A 15,580-nucleotide genomic window follows, 5' to 3' on the forward strand; every position below is an offset into this window, starting at 1 on the left:
ACTAAAGAAGAGTTAAGTCCCATACACACTATCAGTTTTTCTGCTGAGTTTTTCCTTCAGGTTTACCAAAACCATGTATTACAAGGGCCTGTCTGATTGCATACAAATTGAAACTCCTAAGGTTTGACCTCATATTATGTGGTTTTGGTAAATCTGAAAGAAAAAAATCTGCAAAAAAACTATTAGTGTGTATGGGGCTTTAGAATCTCTGTCAAGTTTTTATTGGTGATTGTGTCCACGTTCAGGAGATTTCTGTGCACTGCTATGTAGATACTAGAACAAAATCCGAGCAGGACCTTTCTTCAAGGGACACATACAACAATTAAAACAATTTTTAAATAAAGTTTACAAAGAACCTCTGTTAATATTGTGTGGTTACATGAACAGAAACTAAAGGGAGTCTCTCCAACTAAAAACTAAAATGTATTTACTGGAATAAAATACATTCTGTGCTCAGAAGCCTTTAAATTAACCATTTATGGGGTCAATTTGAATAATTTTGACTATTTTTCAAATGTTTACCAGAGAAAAACTTTCTCAAACTGACCATCCAACTTCAAATATCATAGCACAGAGTATTCTGCTGCTGTCAATCACAGCCAGTGAGGAGGGTGCAGGGCCAAGCCGCACTCTGTGTCAATCAACAAACGAAACGCGGCTCGGGAACGAGCCTACACGAGTGCCCCCATAGCAAAATTGCTATGGTGGAACCTGAGAAGAGGAAGATTGGGGCTGCTCTGTGCAAAACTATTGCACTGGATCAGGTAAGCATGGCATGTTTGTTTAATAAAATAAATCTGGGTTTATGCCTAAAATATAGGCATATTATAATTTGTTTACACATGCTTTGTATTGAATCTTACTTTTTAATCTAAATTTTTATCTATGTATCAGGGCGGTTGTGGCACAGGAGGTCCCTGTCCCAATTGTTTCAGGTGGCTCAGAGTGTCATATAATTTTTTTGAATGAGTTGAGAGCAGAAGTTTAAAACAAATAATTTGTGAAAGGTCAAAGCCATAGTTAGAAAGTAAAATATTTGACACCAGAAGGCTTAACACTAATATCCAGCTTCACTCTAATTTTTTCATTTCCAGATGGCCTAAACAAGCTATTTCCTACCCTAGCATGTGTGCCCTCTGGGATTTCTGTATAAACTATATGTAACCTCAGCTATATACAGTATGAAGCACTGTGTTGCGTGTGTAAGACAAGACCTTCCCTTCTCACATGCGGATCAAAACGGATTCAGCCTGAGTGACACTCAACCATTCATAGGCAGCTTTGTATTCTATCAATGAATACAAAGCTTCCTCTAACTGGCTGAGTTGGAGAGGCAGGCAATTAACGTCACAATCTCATAGTCCAGACATAAGAAACTCAGCTCGATTCTTTTTTGATTCAAGTGTCAGACGGTAAAGTCTTAACTCACGCTCACATGACATCACAGTACAAACAAACTCTTTAAAGTGAAAGTAAAACCGGACCTCTGCAAAAATGGGCATTTATGTTACAGCCTTTAAAATGGTGGTTTCCTATTGGGACACCAGAAAGAGAGGAGTAGCGTCGGCGGGGGACCCAAGAAGAGGAGGATTGGGGCCACTCTGTGCAATTTTATTGCATAGAACAGGTAAGTATAGATATGTTGGTTTTGTTTTTTTAATTTTCCTTTTCAACCACTTTTTTTTGGAATGGTTTTAAACTGGCCTTTATGGAAGAGATTCTGTAAATATTTTATTAATTTGTCACTCCAGAAAGTTATATTCATAAGGTGCAATACATTGGGCTGTATATGGTTGCTCCACATAGGGATATTTTGGGCATATGACCAGTTGTCAGTAGGAAAACATTTTTGAGCATGGGGGAGGATACATAAGGAGGTCTTGAGCATGATTGGCCCAGGTGGTAAGGAGACTACATAATCAGCTGCAGCCACTGATTATTGTATTTTGACAGCAGTGAGAGCCACTCTGAGCAACGAGGATTCTTCCAACCACCTTGTTTGTATGTGTGTGGAGTGTATGGCCAGCTTTGGCTCAAATGAGTGATCATTTAGCAATTAATACAGTTATTTTTAAAATGTGAGAGTTGGTGACCGGTAGTGCTTCTTTATGTTTAATTCTTGCATATCCTGCACAGTGCAGGTGACTTTTATTTTTTTTTATTTTTATTTTTTTAAAGAGTATTTATTGAGAAATAAAAAGATAACCGTACAGATGCAACAAATACATGTACAATATTGTGGGACCATCATCACAGATGAGGTGCATAGAAAGAAAAACAGATTGCAGTTATGTCATAGTGAGCTTATACCATAATCTGAAAATAATTGAACTGAACAGAAGGCAGTGAAACTAGTAGAACGGGGCAACAATCTGTCAGTAACTGGATGGATGCTCAGTTAAGGTTTAGTTGCAAAAGTAATATATGTATACCAGGATATTAGCATTTCCCAAGATCAAGTAAAGTAACACTTCATAGGATCTGGGGTAGCTATTGAATGGAGAAAAAAGGGGGGGAGGGGAAGAAGGAGACACATACATAAAGAAATAAAAGGGGTGAGGGGGGGGGGCATGTTTTTTTTGTAAATAATCCCTGAGGTAGGAGGATCCAAGGGGTAGACCCGGAGGACTGTAGGTTGCTGGGCGCAGATTAGATAGTAGATGGGGGGGTGGGGATCCGTCCCCGTGTTCAATTGTCGAGCGCCGTAGTAGAAAAAGGTGAAGTGGTCCAAGTTATTGATGTCTTCCGGAGGAAGAGTGGCAGATATGAAGGGAAGCCACATCGCATAAAAGCGAGATTTCACTTTTTCGTCCCGGAAGTTAGCATTACATTGGTCCTTGTATAAGAGTGAGAGGAGTTCTTTCTGTGAGCGACGGGGGGGGGGGGGAGATGAAGTCCAGCTCTTTAGAATGGATTTCCTGGCTAGTAGTAAGCATAATAGAGACCAGTCCACGTAGGAGGGTTTGTATGGCGTGCGGCTTGTGGGCACGCGGCTTCTGATGGATGACCATGGAAGCAGGAGGGGTCCCAGTATCCAAATATGAGGAGGAGGGGGTCCTTTGGCAATTTCAACAAGGTTATTTTGAAGATGTAGGAGAGGATCCGGTCCCAGAAAGATAAAATAAAGGAGCAGGACCAGAAATGGTGAGCCAGCGAGGGCCTGTTCTGGAGACAGTGGGGGCATTTGGTGCTGTCCCGATCGGTGTTGGATGGAAGGAAGGGAAGGTATGCCCTGTGGGCAATTTTCAGTTGCGATTCTCTCCATAGCTCGTTAGGGGTTAGGCGGTAAACTTTGTTGAGGCCTTGCAGAATTTTATCCACTAAATCCGGGTCAGGAAAGTCTTTCCCCCAGTTGGCGACTGAAGAGGATGTCAGAGGAGAAGAAGTCCGCTGGAGCAAGGGTTTGTAGATGTCTGAAATTTTATAAGTATCGTCCATGAGCAGTCGATCCAAAAAGGTTAGAGGGAAACGTTTACGTTCCTCGCTGCAGATATCCTTTAAGTAACTGACGCATTGCCTGTAGTGGAAGGCGTGAGCTGGCGGAAGGGAGAACTTTTCTGCTAGGATTGAAAAAGGCAGAGGGCGACCAGAATCCAGATCGCAGAGTGCAGCAAAACTAGTGATACCCTTCTCTTTCCAGATGCGGAATGGTTTTTGGAGTAGGCCAGGGGAGAAGGTGGGGTTCCCCTGTATCGGGAGGTGTCTGGAGACAAAAGGTGGGAGTTTGAGGCATTTCCTGGTTTCCCTCCAGGCTATGGCAGTGTCCCTGAGTAGGAGATTGTGTTGAAGTAGTGGCGGTACCAACTTCCACCTGCAGTGGAGGAGGGCTGTCAACGAAAGTGGGGAGACCATGGCGGCTTCCATGGAGTAGTTGGAATATCTCGAGGATTGAGAGATCCAGTCCAGGCCAGTTCTCAACAAACACGACAGATTATACAGTCTTATATTAGGCAGGCTGATACCCCCCTCGCGTCTGGGAAGATGCAACTTTTTTAAGGCTATACGCGGGCGTTTGCCCTACCATATAAAGGAAGAAAAAGCCAATTCCAGAATTTTTACGTCCTTATGAAGAAGACGCAAAGGGATGGTTTGAAGAGGGTACAGTAGCCTGGCAAAGCTAACCATTTTTAGCAGGTGGCATCTTCCCAGAAGCGAGAGAGGCAGATCCATCCAGTTTAACATTTCCTGAGAGATTTTCGTGATCAGGGGGGGGTAGTTGAGGTGATAAAGGGAGGAGGGCAACTTTCCAATTTTAATACCTAGGTAGGTGATGTGGGAGCTGGCGAACGAAAAGATAGAGTGTTGCGTCCAGGGGGGTTTGCGAGAAGACCCTATCGGGAGAATTTCGCTTTTCCCATAATTTATACGAAGCCCTGAACAAGAGCTGAAGACATCAAAGACTTCTTTAATGGTGCACATGTCGGAAGAAGGGTCCGACGTGAAGATGAGCACGTCATCAGCAAAAAGGGAGGTGCGCAGGTCATGTTGGCCAATGCGGATACCATGAAGAGGGGCTTTTTGGGTCAAATATCTGGATAGAGGTTCTAGGGCGATAATTAAGAGAGCGGGGAGAGAGGGCAGCCCTGGCAAGTGCCTTTATGCAGGTGGAATTCATCTGAGAGAATTCCAGCTGCAACCAATTTAGCTACTGGGGAAGAGTACATGGCTTTGATGAGGTGACAGAAGTGCCCCGAGAAGCCCATTTCGGACAGAGTCATAAAGAGCCATTAAAAACTGACATTGTCAAAGGCTTTCTCCGCGTCTAACGTTATAATGGCAAAATCCCCATCCAGGTTGTTTTTAGCATGTTCCAAAGTGAGCAGGACCTTACGGATATTCAAGGTGGCAGTTCTGCCTTTCACAAAGCCAGATTGGGCAGGATGGATTAGGGAGGGTACAATGGCAGCTAGTTTTGTGGCAATGATTTTGGACAGGATTTTGACATCCAGATTGAGAAGGGAAATTGGACTATATGAGCCTGGGTCAAGGGGGTCTTTCCCTCTCTTGGAAAGGAGTTTGATAACGGCCTGGTTTCCAGAAGGGAGATATGGGCCACCGGACCAGATGCCATTGTACACCTTAAGGAGAGTGGGTTCCACGATGAAGGGGAGGGTTTTGTAGAATTCACTGGTGAACCCGTCGGGGCCTGGTGCTTTGGACGGCGTTAGTATGCGGATCGTGGAGGAAGTTTCATCAGGGGAGATGGGGGCATTGAGAGCTTCTAGTTGTTCAGGGGTAACTTTAGATAGGAGCACACTGTCTAAGAAGGAACGAGCAGAAGTATTATCTATGGGGTTTGGGGCATAGAGGGCCGTATAGTAGTTTAGCATCACCTTGTTAATTGCTTGTGGGGTGGAGTGCGTAGCACCCTTCGCGTCTTTAAGGGAAGTGATGTGTGTCGGGTGGAATGTGCCCTTACACAGCCTCGCTAGGAGCTTGCCCGCCTTGTTGCCAAACTTGTGGAGCGTTGCGTCGAATTGGGATCTTTTCGTTTGTTTGAGTGTATCCGCCCAAGTGTCAAAGCCTTTCTTGGCTGCTTGCCATTCAGATCTATTGTCGAGGGAGTCGTTAGTGGAGAGGGATCTTTGGGCTAGGTGTAGTCGCGCACTGGCCCGTTTGTAATGTGACAGGGCGTTTCTCTTAAAGGAGGTTGCATAAGAGATGATCCGGCCCCTGAGGAACGCCTTACCGGCATCCCAGAAGAGGTTCGGGAATCCGAATGGGGGGAGTTAGCCTCCGAGTATTCGCTCCAGGAGTCCGCCATAAAGTGTTGAAAGTTGGGGTTGTTGTGGAGATACGAGAGGAAGCGCCACAGTCTTGGATGGGGTGGAAGATCCAGATTGTCAAACCTAACTGAGATCGGGGCATGGTCAGAAATAGCTATGTCAAGTACTTCTGCTTCAGATAACATGGGGATGAGGTCGTCAGAGCCAAAAAAATAGTCGATTCTCGAGAACATATTATGGGGGTGTGAATAAAAGGTGTATTCCCTGTCCGCCGGGTGGGTCAGATGCCATAGATCACGAAGATGAAGAGATTCCATGGTGGAGGCAAAGTGGGAGGGAGTAGAGAGAGCACGTTTCAACTTGTGTTGTGGGGGAGGGGATCTGTCGTCAGTATGGTGTAGGATGTCATTAAAGTCGCCGCCAACTAAATGGGGGGTCTGGGTGGTACGGAGGAGCCAGGAGGTCAGGTCGCTATAAAAAGATTTGCTAGGGTTATTAGGAGCGTATACGTTAGTGATCACCAGTTCTTTGGTTCCCAGGCGGGCATGCAATGAAAGAAGCCGGCCCTGAGAGTCTGAGTGTGTGGACAGTACCTCGCAGGGGAGGTTTTTGTGGATCAGCAGGAGGACACCCGCTTTACGGTTAACAGCGGCGGAGCCTAAGACTTTGCCGACCCAGAGTTTCTTCATGCGATTAAAATCTGGAGCGGATAAATGGGTTTCCTGTAATAGGGCAATATCCGTTTTCAACCTTTTTAGGTGCCGGAGGACTTTCATTCTCTTATTAGGAGACTTAAGGCCTTTCACGTTCCAAGATACTATTCTCATGTCAGGGGGGCCGAGAAAAGGAATTGGGCCGATTTTAAAGATTTGTCGCCAGATGGTGGGCAGGGCGGGAGAAATCTTGGACCAAGTAGGAGGGACCTGGTGGGGCTGTGGGGCATGTTAGGCATGGTGGCTAGAGAGGAGACGTAGTCTCCGACAAAAGGTGGGGGGGGGGGGGACAAGGGAGGTGGGGAGTAAACTTAAACACAGACAAAAACATAAACACTTGAGCGAACTTCGCTTTTTTCCGCATGGAGTCACTGTGTAGGCTAGCCCCCAGTGCACGACCTTGGGGTATAGGACAAGAGCGTCCGGGCGGTGAGCATGAACAAGGGTGTGGCCGTAGACTAAGAGCCAAAGAGGACACGTGCCAGGGTGTAGCATTAGTCATGCACAGTGAGTCCAGGGGGAGTAAAAAAAACAAGCAAAACACGCGGCCAGAGAGTTTCATACATTCGTGCAATGTAAACATTTCAGTATAAAGACCCAAGAGAGTGGAGTGGTCCACAGGTACAACATATAAAGCATAAAATATAAAATACAGAAGTACAAAAGTACAAAGTGGCCGTAAATGCGGCAGGACCACTTCTAGCCGAAGCCAGGATGCCGATCGAGGCATAGGTCGCCAATAACGACATTGGAGCGTCTGCTATATAGGAGCAGAGCTTAAGGTCAATCATACCTAGTAACAGAAGGCATAACAGTGACCGTGCCTGGTCGTAAACAGATAAATAACAGAGTAACTCACAGAACCAAGTCAGGCTGGTGGTCCTGGCGAAAGGGTCACCGGTGAGGTGAAGAGAGGAGGATCCAAGGGGACTGACATGTCATCACCGAGGGGTACCACGATGATGGTGGTCTGGGGCAGAAGGCCTGAAGCGTTTGGGCGAGTCCTTTCGGGGGCTCCTTTGGTCCAGGGAGCGATTGACCGATGAGGACTTGGATGGGGTGTGGGGGTGTGTACCGGGGTGAAGAGAGCATAGGAATGCCTCCGCTTCAGAGGGATCTTGGAAGGTCAGTTGGTCGCCATTTGGAGCCTTGAGGCAAAGGACAGCCGGAAAGGCCAGGGAGAATTTGAGTTGCATTTTGAAAAGTTCTGAGCACACCTGCTGGAATGCTTTCCTTTTCTTGGAGACCTCGATAGAGTAATCAGCAAAGATTAGGACCTTGATTCCGTCAAGTTGAAGAGAGCGAGTTTGCCTGAACTTCTGCAGGATCAGGGCCTTGTCAGAGTAATTGAGGTACTTTGCGATTATGGGTCTAGGGGATTTGCGTTCAGGTGCGGCTGGGCCCATACGATGGGCGCGTTCAACCGTGCAGGGGCCTGGGAGGCCCAGGGCTTCTGGGATGCGCACTGCACAAAAGTCAGATAGCTCGGAGGTCTGTAGCGACTCAGGGATGCCTACGAATCGCAGATTACTATGTCTGGCCCTATTCTCCAAGTCATCGAGTTTCTGTAGGATGTATTGATTTGTCCTGTCCTGGGAGCGTTCCGTGGCTTGGGCCTGGTACAGTTCCTCTTCCATATCTGACAGACGGTGTTCCAGGTAATTTAGTCTGGTGTGATGCTCGCCTATGTGGGCCTTGAGCTGTTGCATGCCTGCATTCACAGCCTTTTCCACAGATGCAGTGATCATGGGGGATAATAGAGCAGCCACGGCCTGGGCAATGCGCTCTGTAGTGGAATCCCCAGTTGGCTGTGTGGGGAGAGTGCCCTGGGATTGAGGGGCTGGAGATGCTGGTAGGGGTTGTGGAGAGGGGGGGGAGGCAGGGTCACAGCTCACCTCCATGTCCGCTGCGCACTGTGATGAGAAGGGGGCCGAGTAGGCCGAAGCCGGGGCCTCGATTTGCGGAGCGGTTGCGGGCGGCGCCGTATGCGCTCGTGGGCCGGTTTTCTCTACAAATCGGTCCATGGCTAAAGGTGGTGATTCCCGAAGGTATTCCGGTGGGTGCCCGGCCGCTCAGGGGGATTTAAATGCCGATTATAGGGTCGTGCTGCGGGAGCTGATGAGAAGAGCAGTCACTCCATGCGGCACCAGAACCGGAAGTAGGTGACGTTTTTAAATAAGATGTGTTGGCTACTATAATAGGAAAAAAGGAGTGGTACAAAATGTTGAGACTTAGACCCCTTTCACACGTGGCAGATTCCGTTCTGAACAGCTCACAGAGTTCTGGTATTGCAGAGCAGTCCTAAACCTCTTCTTTTGGAGTCCCCTGCTGGCATTCTAGTCTTCTCCTTCTTCTCTGTGTGCCATCATAGAAAAGTTCTTCCACGTATCTGCAGTCACGCGCCCAAGCAGTCCAGCTCCCTGCTCCCTCATTACAGCATTGGATTAACAGCAACAGGATTACAGCATTGGATTAACAGTGGCTCCCGCTGCTGCCTCTGTGTCCTGTGAGGAGAGTGACAGAGGATAGCACCGCTGCAGATGGGCACTCCACTGGATCGAAATAGAACTTGGGGAAAGTATAACAGGGGGTGAGGAAGGGTGATGCAATTGCAGGAAAGGTATTAAGGTAAGGTACGTCCTTCCTTTAAGATACATTGGGGTTGATTCACTAAAACTGGAGAGTGCAAAATCTGCTTCAGCTGTGCATGGTAGCCAATCAGCTTCTAATTTCAGCTTGTTCATTTAAGCTTAGACAAAAGAACCTAGAAATAGAAATAGCTGCGCTAGATTTTGCACTCTCCAGCTTTAATAAATCGCCATTGGCTTACGTAAAAAAAAAAAAAAAACATTAAAGCCCCATACACACTATCAGATTTTCTGTTGATTTATTTTATTTTTTTTCAGATTTACCAACACCATATAATATGAGGTCAAACCTTAGGAGTTTCAATTGGTATGCAGTCAGGCAGGCCCTTGCACTACATCTGAAGGAAAAAATCAGCAGAAAATCTGAGTGTATGAGGCTTTATAAATATTTCTCCAGGGTTCACAGAGTCATGCCACATCCCTATAGTCTTGTCTGTTATACTAATTTCTAAGAATGTGGATTAAAAGTATTATTAATATAAGAATATTTGAGGTTAATACTAAATACTTTTTTTTTTTCCAGAGGTAAAACGACTAGCTGACAAAGAAGATTGGGTTGTTGATAACGAAGGTTTAACGTCTTTAGTAAGTAAATTTTGTTTTTTATGGTATACATTTTTTGTCTATCAGTTTAAATACAGCAGTTAATGTGCAATTTGCCACTCTTACCCAACTCCTTTACCCCACCACATAAGCTGTGCAATGGCCTCCTATCAGTTTTATCATTTTGAGGACCATTTTTTATTTTTTTTTAAGCCAAACTCCAGAAATAATCTGTTTTACTTTAAGAATTCCAATATATATCCAATCAAAACCATTGTATTCATTCTTTTTTCTCAAACTCTTACTTTGTGAGATATCCTTTATTACTTAGCTGCGATGTTAGCATTCTGCTCAGATTACATTTCATATCCTCTGGGACTGGTGGGAGGATTCATTGCAGGAGCGACATCACTTGATAAGTCTCCTTCCTTCATAGAGTAGACTACATTTCCCAGTAGCCCATCCGATAACACTGCTGGCTCTGTACACTCACCATGTGCTCTGTGAACAACAGTGCCAAGTCTGCTCTATCCCTCCATCCGTCTAATATTGTCACTGCCACCCTTATAGCAGCACGCTGTGTACTCTCACTGTGGTTTGCCTCATTATGGCATTCAGAGGCACCCACAATCCCTGAATGCACTGTGGTTTTTGTGACATGTCTATTAAAAGCTTCTGCAAAAATATGTGCATTTATTTATTTATTTATTTGAAAGGTGAACGTATCCTTTAAGGAAAGCAGGGAAATAAGGGCTTTTGGTGGTTAAATAGTCATATCATTAAAAAAAATAACAGTTCTACACCTATGTGATAACTGTTTTTTTTTTTATGAATCTTCCATTTTAAAGAGAAAAATGTTGGAATAATACCAAAATGCAGTTGAAATAAGCATATGTTTAGTGAAATGACCCTTTAATCTGAAGAGGAAGCAGCACTGCAATGAAGCGCTTTGGATAGAAATGTGCACTTCAACTTCACTCCGCTACATTAATAGTAAAATAGCACTAATTGTGCTTTATCAGATTGATGTTGTTTTCTTGGTGCATTTTTGCAATTGCTAACTAATCTAGAAAGTCAAAAGCTTGAACCAAAAGAATTTAAACGTTTTGCTTGTTATTGAGAAGGGGAAATTTTTTGATACATGTTTGACCGTGTGAAATGTGTCACCAGTCTGAAAATTATATCTACATTGAGATATGTTTATATAGATTTCTGCAAAAAGAAGTGACTAAGAATTTGTTATAAAATCAGCATAGAAGTACATACCACATTATTTCCCTGATATTGTCTTTTACTTTAATACATGTACATCAGGACCTAGCATTAAATAGCATATTCTTTAAAGAAAATGTATAGTGTTTATACAATTTTGTTAGGTGTCTGTGAAAGTTTTCATTAAGTCAGGTAATGTTATACAGGAGCTGTAGTAATTGGTCACATTTAGTTGGACTTGTTTAGTATTATTGAAGTCTTTTTACCACTCATCTCAGTGACTTTCACAGTAATGTTGTAAACATAATTTATGGATTGGTAACATGAATTATAGTGACTTATGCCCCGTACACACGATCCGAAAATCGTACGGAAAATACCGCATTCGAAGCGATCGTACGATAATCGGATCGTTAGTACAGAGCTTTCGAGAGCCGATTAGGACAGTACATCCGATATTATTCTATCGGACATGCACGGAAATTTTTTTCGTACGATGCCAGATCGTACGATTTTAGTTTAATCAGTACAGCTATCGTTCGAAAATGCAATACAAATGCATTACAACACATGACATCACTTCCGAATTTTTTTTCTGTTGTGCGGGAATTTTCGTGACTTTAGTAAACTCATCAGATTCGATCTGAGATTAGCATGCAATAAAAAACGGACGATCATTCGTCCGATAATCTCATCGTGTGTATGGGGCATTAGTTACCCTTGTGGGCATAAATGTTGAGGGATGTTCACAACTTTAATTTGAATTGAGGAATTCCCTCTGATTAGTGGTGAAAGGGAAGAGCCGAACACCCCCCAGTTCGGTTTGCAGCAGAACAGGCAAAAAATTAGTTTGAACACCGTTAAAGTCTGTGAGACACGAACATGAAAAATCAAAAGTGCTAATTTTAAGGGTTAATATGCAAGTTATTGTCATAAAAAGTGTTTGGGGACCCGGGTCCTGCCCCAGGGGACATGTATCAATGCAAAAAAAAGTTTTAAAAACGTCAGTTTTTTTGGGAGCAGTGATTTTAATAATGCTTAAAGTGAAATATTCTTTTACATTTTGTACCTGGGGGTGTCTATAGTATGCCTGTAAAGTGGCGTGTGTTTGGAACAGTCCCTGCACAAGATGACATTTCTAAAGGGAAAAAAGTCATTTAAACTACTAGCAGCTATAATGAATTCTCGGGTCCTGGCAATACAGATAAAAATCATTGAAAAAACAGCATGGGATCCCCCCCAGTCCATTACCGGGCCTTTTGGGTCTGGTATGAATATTAAGGGGAACCCCGAACAAAAATTTAAAAAAGAAATTGTGTGAGGTTTCCCCCAAATTCCATACCAGGCCCTTCGGGTCTGGTATGGATGTTCAGGGGAACCCTGCTGCAATAAAAAAAAAAAAATGACATGGGGTCCCCCTCAAAATCCATACCAGACCCTACATTGTACCTGTACCATTTCGCAAAAAATGTGTCAAAATGTAAAAAAAAAAAACACAAGACACACAGAGACGTGCCTGGGTGACCCCGCCCCCCTCTGACACACAGGGATTTCCCAATGGCTCCCCCGTGGCATCAAAGGGGACGTAGCCACCTGTTTACGTAACCGGGTGGCCTCGCCCCCTCTGACGCCCCGGGAAAGCCATGGGGAAGTCCCCGTGCGTCAGAGGGGGGCAGGGTCACCCGGGTAAATCACTGTGTGGCACCGCCCTTGGTTATATAAGAATTGTCACCTGCGAGGACATGTCAGATGGCGGGAGCCTCCCATGGACGCGGATCGCTTGCGGGTTTTGTTTTTGTTTGTTTTTTTCGGTCCGTAAGCGGAGCGATAGAAGAAGATTAATGGACTTCGTGGGACATTTTTATATTTTTATTTTTTAATAAAGGACTTGTCCCAAGATGTCTTTTTTTTTTTTTTTTTAACACATTTTGACACTTTTTCTGTGAAATGGTACGGGTACAATATATGCGTTACCATTTCAAATGGAAGGGACGGGATATGGGGATCCCCTTGTTAAAGGGGGCTTCCAGATTCCAATAAGCCCCCGTGCAGACCCCCACAACCACTGGGCAAGGGTTGTGGGGATGAGGCCCTTGTCCCCATCAACATGGGGACAAAGTGCTTTGGGGGGCTACTCCAAAGCACCCTCCCCATGTTGAGGGTATGTGGCCTGGTATAATTCAGGAGGGGGGGCGCTCTCTCGTCCCCCCTGTTTTCCTTCGGCTTGCCACGTTGCGTGTTCGGATAAGGGTCTGGTATGGATTTTTGGGGGGACCCCCACGCCATATTTTTTTTAATTTTGGTGAAGGGTTCCCCTTAAAATCCATACCAGAACTAAAGGGTCTGGTATGGATTTTGAGGGGGACCCCTATGCCATTTAAAAAAAAAAAAAAATTGACGCAGGGTTCCCCTTAATATCCATACCAGACCTGAAGGGTTTAGGCACTGATGTTGGATGAAAAGGCCTCGCTCGCAGTCTCTGCTCTAATTCATCCCTAAGGTGTTGTATCAGGTTGAGGTCAGGACACTGTGCAGTCCAGTTAAGTTCCTCCACCCCAAACTCGCTCATCCATGTCTTTATGGACCTTGCTTTGTGCACTGGTGTGCAGTCATGTTGGAAAAGGAAGGGGCCATCCCAAAACTGTTCCCACAATGTTGGGAACATGAAATTGTCCAAAATGTCTTGGTATGCTGACGCCTTAAGAGTTCTCTTCACTGAAACTAAGGAGCCAAGCCCAACCACTGAAAAACAACCCCACACCATAATCCCCCCATTGGGGCAGTGCACAAAGCAAGGTTTATAAACACATGGATGAGCGAGTTTGAGGTGAAGGAACTTGACTGGCCTGCACAGTCCTGACCTCAACTCAAGAGAACACCTTTCGGATGAATTAGAGCGGAGAAAATATCTCATCCAACATCAGTGCTTGACCGCACAAATACGTTTCTGGAAGAATGGTCAAACATTCCCATAAACACTCCTAAACCTTGTGGACAGCCTTCCTAGAAGAGTTGAAGCTGTTATGGCTGCTAAAGATGGGCCAACTGAACAATGAACCCTACGGACCAAGACTGAGATGCCATTAAAGTGCCTGTGTAATGGCAGGTGTCACAATACTTTTGACGATATAGTGTATGTAGAGATTTACTCCGGCCCAAAAGGATGGTACAAAAGCCAATGCGTTATCAAACCCTAAATACTAACGTCCCACAGTAACTCACCTGCCACAGACTGCATTGTCCAGAGGCCGAGATTCCAGTTTCATGGTAAGGGATGAACAGCTGGAACTCATACTCCATACTGTGGAACGCAAAGGTGTAAATGCGGGCTGGAAGTGCATCATAGTGAGGTGGAGCTAGTACTGAAAGAAATAATAATACATTACTGTAACTAGGCACACGTGACCAGTACACGCACCACTCAGCACCGCCCTCAATACAAAGGGGACCCAAAGGAAGATTATATATGGTTTATATTCTCAGGATAACAATTACAGAACACAAATGTTCTGGTAGATACAACAAAGTAAGTGTATATATACTATGACCCCAGGCATACTGTTGTCAAAAAGAAAAAGCACCCACACCCTTTAAGTTTACACATTTCAGACCTATTATACAGGATTTATATAGTGCCAACTGTTTGCGCAGTGCTTTACAACATGGGTGCAAACAGTACACAGAATACAAATCAATACAGGAGGGATCAGAGAGCCCTGCTGGTTAGAACTTACAAATCTAGAAGGGAGGGTCAAGTGGAACAAAAGGTAATAACTGTGGGGGATGAGCTGATGGAGAAAATTAAAATACACTTGTTAGGTGTGGGTAGGAGAGGCTTCTCTGAAGACAAGTGTTTTCATGGATTGTCTAAAAGCTAATAGAGTAAAAGATAATCGGACCATAAGGCGTTCCATAGGAATGGAGAGACTCTGGAAAAGTCCTAGAGGCCAGATGGGAGGAGGTGACAAGGGAGCTAGAGAGCAGAAGGTCTTGAGAGGAACGAAGAGAACAAATAGGTTGGTATTTAGAGACTAGGCTAGTGATGTAGCTGGGGGCTAAGTTGTGGATGGCTTTGTAAGTAATTGTTAGCATGGGCGTCCGCAGGTAGGGGCAAGGGGGGTCAAGTGCCCCCCCCCCCCTGGAATCAGGGATGAGATCTTAAATTCAACACAGTTCCATCCCTATCGGGGTGCGGGCAGCCCACAGCCATGTGACACCATCAAGGTTCTGCCAAGCCCCCCCTATCAGTGTAGCGTGACTGCAGGCTCTTTTCCGTGCTCAGTCCAGCAGAGAACTCGGCAGCGGTGCTATCAGGTTTACCCCGGTCACCCCCTCCTTTCTCCTGTCAGGGAGAAGAGACGACGGCTCTCACCAGGTTCCTCGCCCAGCTTCCTGCCCGCTCTGTTCCTTCCCTATTGGCCATAACTGTTCCTGCCAGCTCTGTTCCTTCCCTATTGGCCATAACTGAGGGACAATCAAAAGAGACTAGGAGAGGAGAGAATCCTAGGACATGTAGTCCCAAAGATTGGTGGCCCCATTTTCCACAGGGAGGAGGATACAGCTTGATCGAGAGATTGAGAGACTGTAGCCTGAGAAAAAAGCTGAGGCAGAGGGTGCTACAGGAAAAAGAACAAGGATTGTGCTGGGCAGAAGCCAGAGAGAGAGAGCCACGCTGCCCAGCGCCACCAGAGAGAGAACTACACTGCCCCATGCCACCAGAGAGAGCCATGCTGTCCAT

The 15,580-nt window shown here is 45.2% G+C and overlaps 1 protein-coding gene across 1 annotated transcript in view; it reads left to right on the forward strand.

Moving 5' to 3' along the window:
• Positions 1-15,580, forward strand: part of EXOC2 (exocyst complex component 2) — a 316,653-nt gene that overhangs the window by 186,919 nt on the left and 114,154 nt on the right. Inside the window, exon 16 of the mRNA XM_077492106.1 lies at positions 9,611-9,672. Within this exon, the coding sequence (XP_077348232.1) occupies positions 9,611-9,672 (62 nt within the window). The remainder of the gene's footprint in view (positions 1-9,610; positions 9,673-15,580) is intronic.

The sequence above is a fragment of the Lithobates pipiens genome, unplaced genomic scaffold (assembly GCF_037356315.1).
Source record: "Lithobates pipiens isolate NorthernLeopardFrog02 unplaced genomic scaffold, aLitPip1_a1.2 Scaffold_19, whole genome shotgun sequence".
Lineage (NCBI taxonomy): Eukaryota > Metazoa > Chordata > Amphibia > Anura > Ranidae > Lithobates > Lithobates pipiens.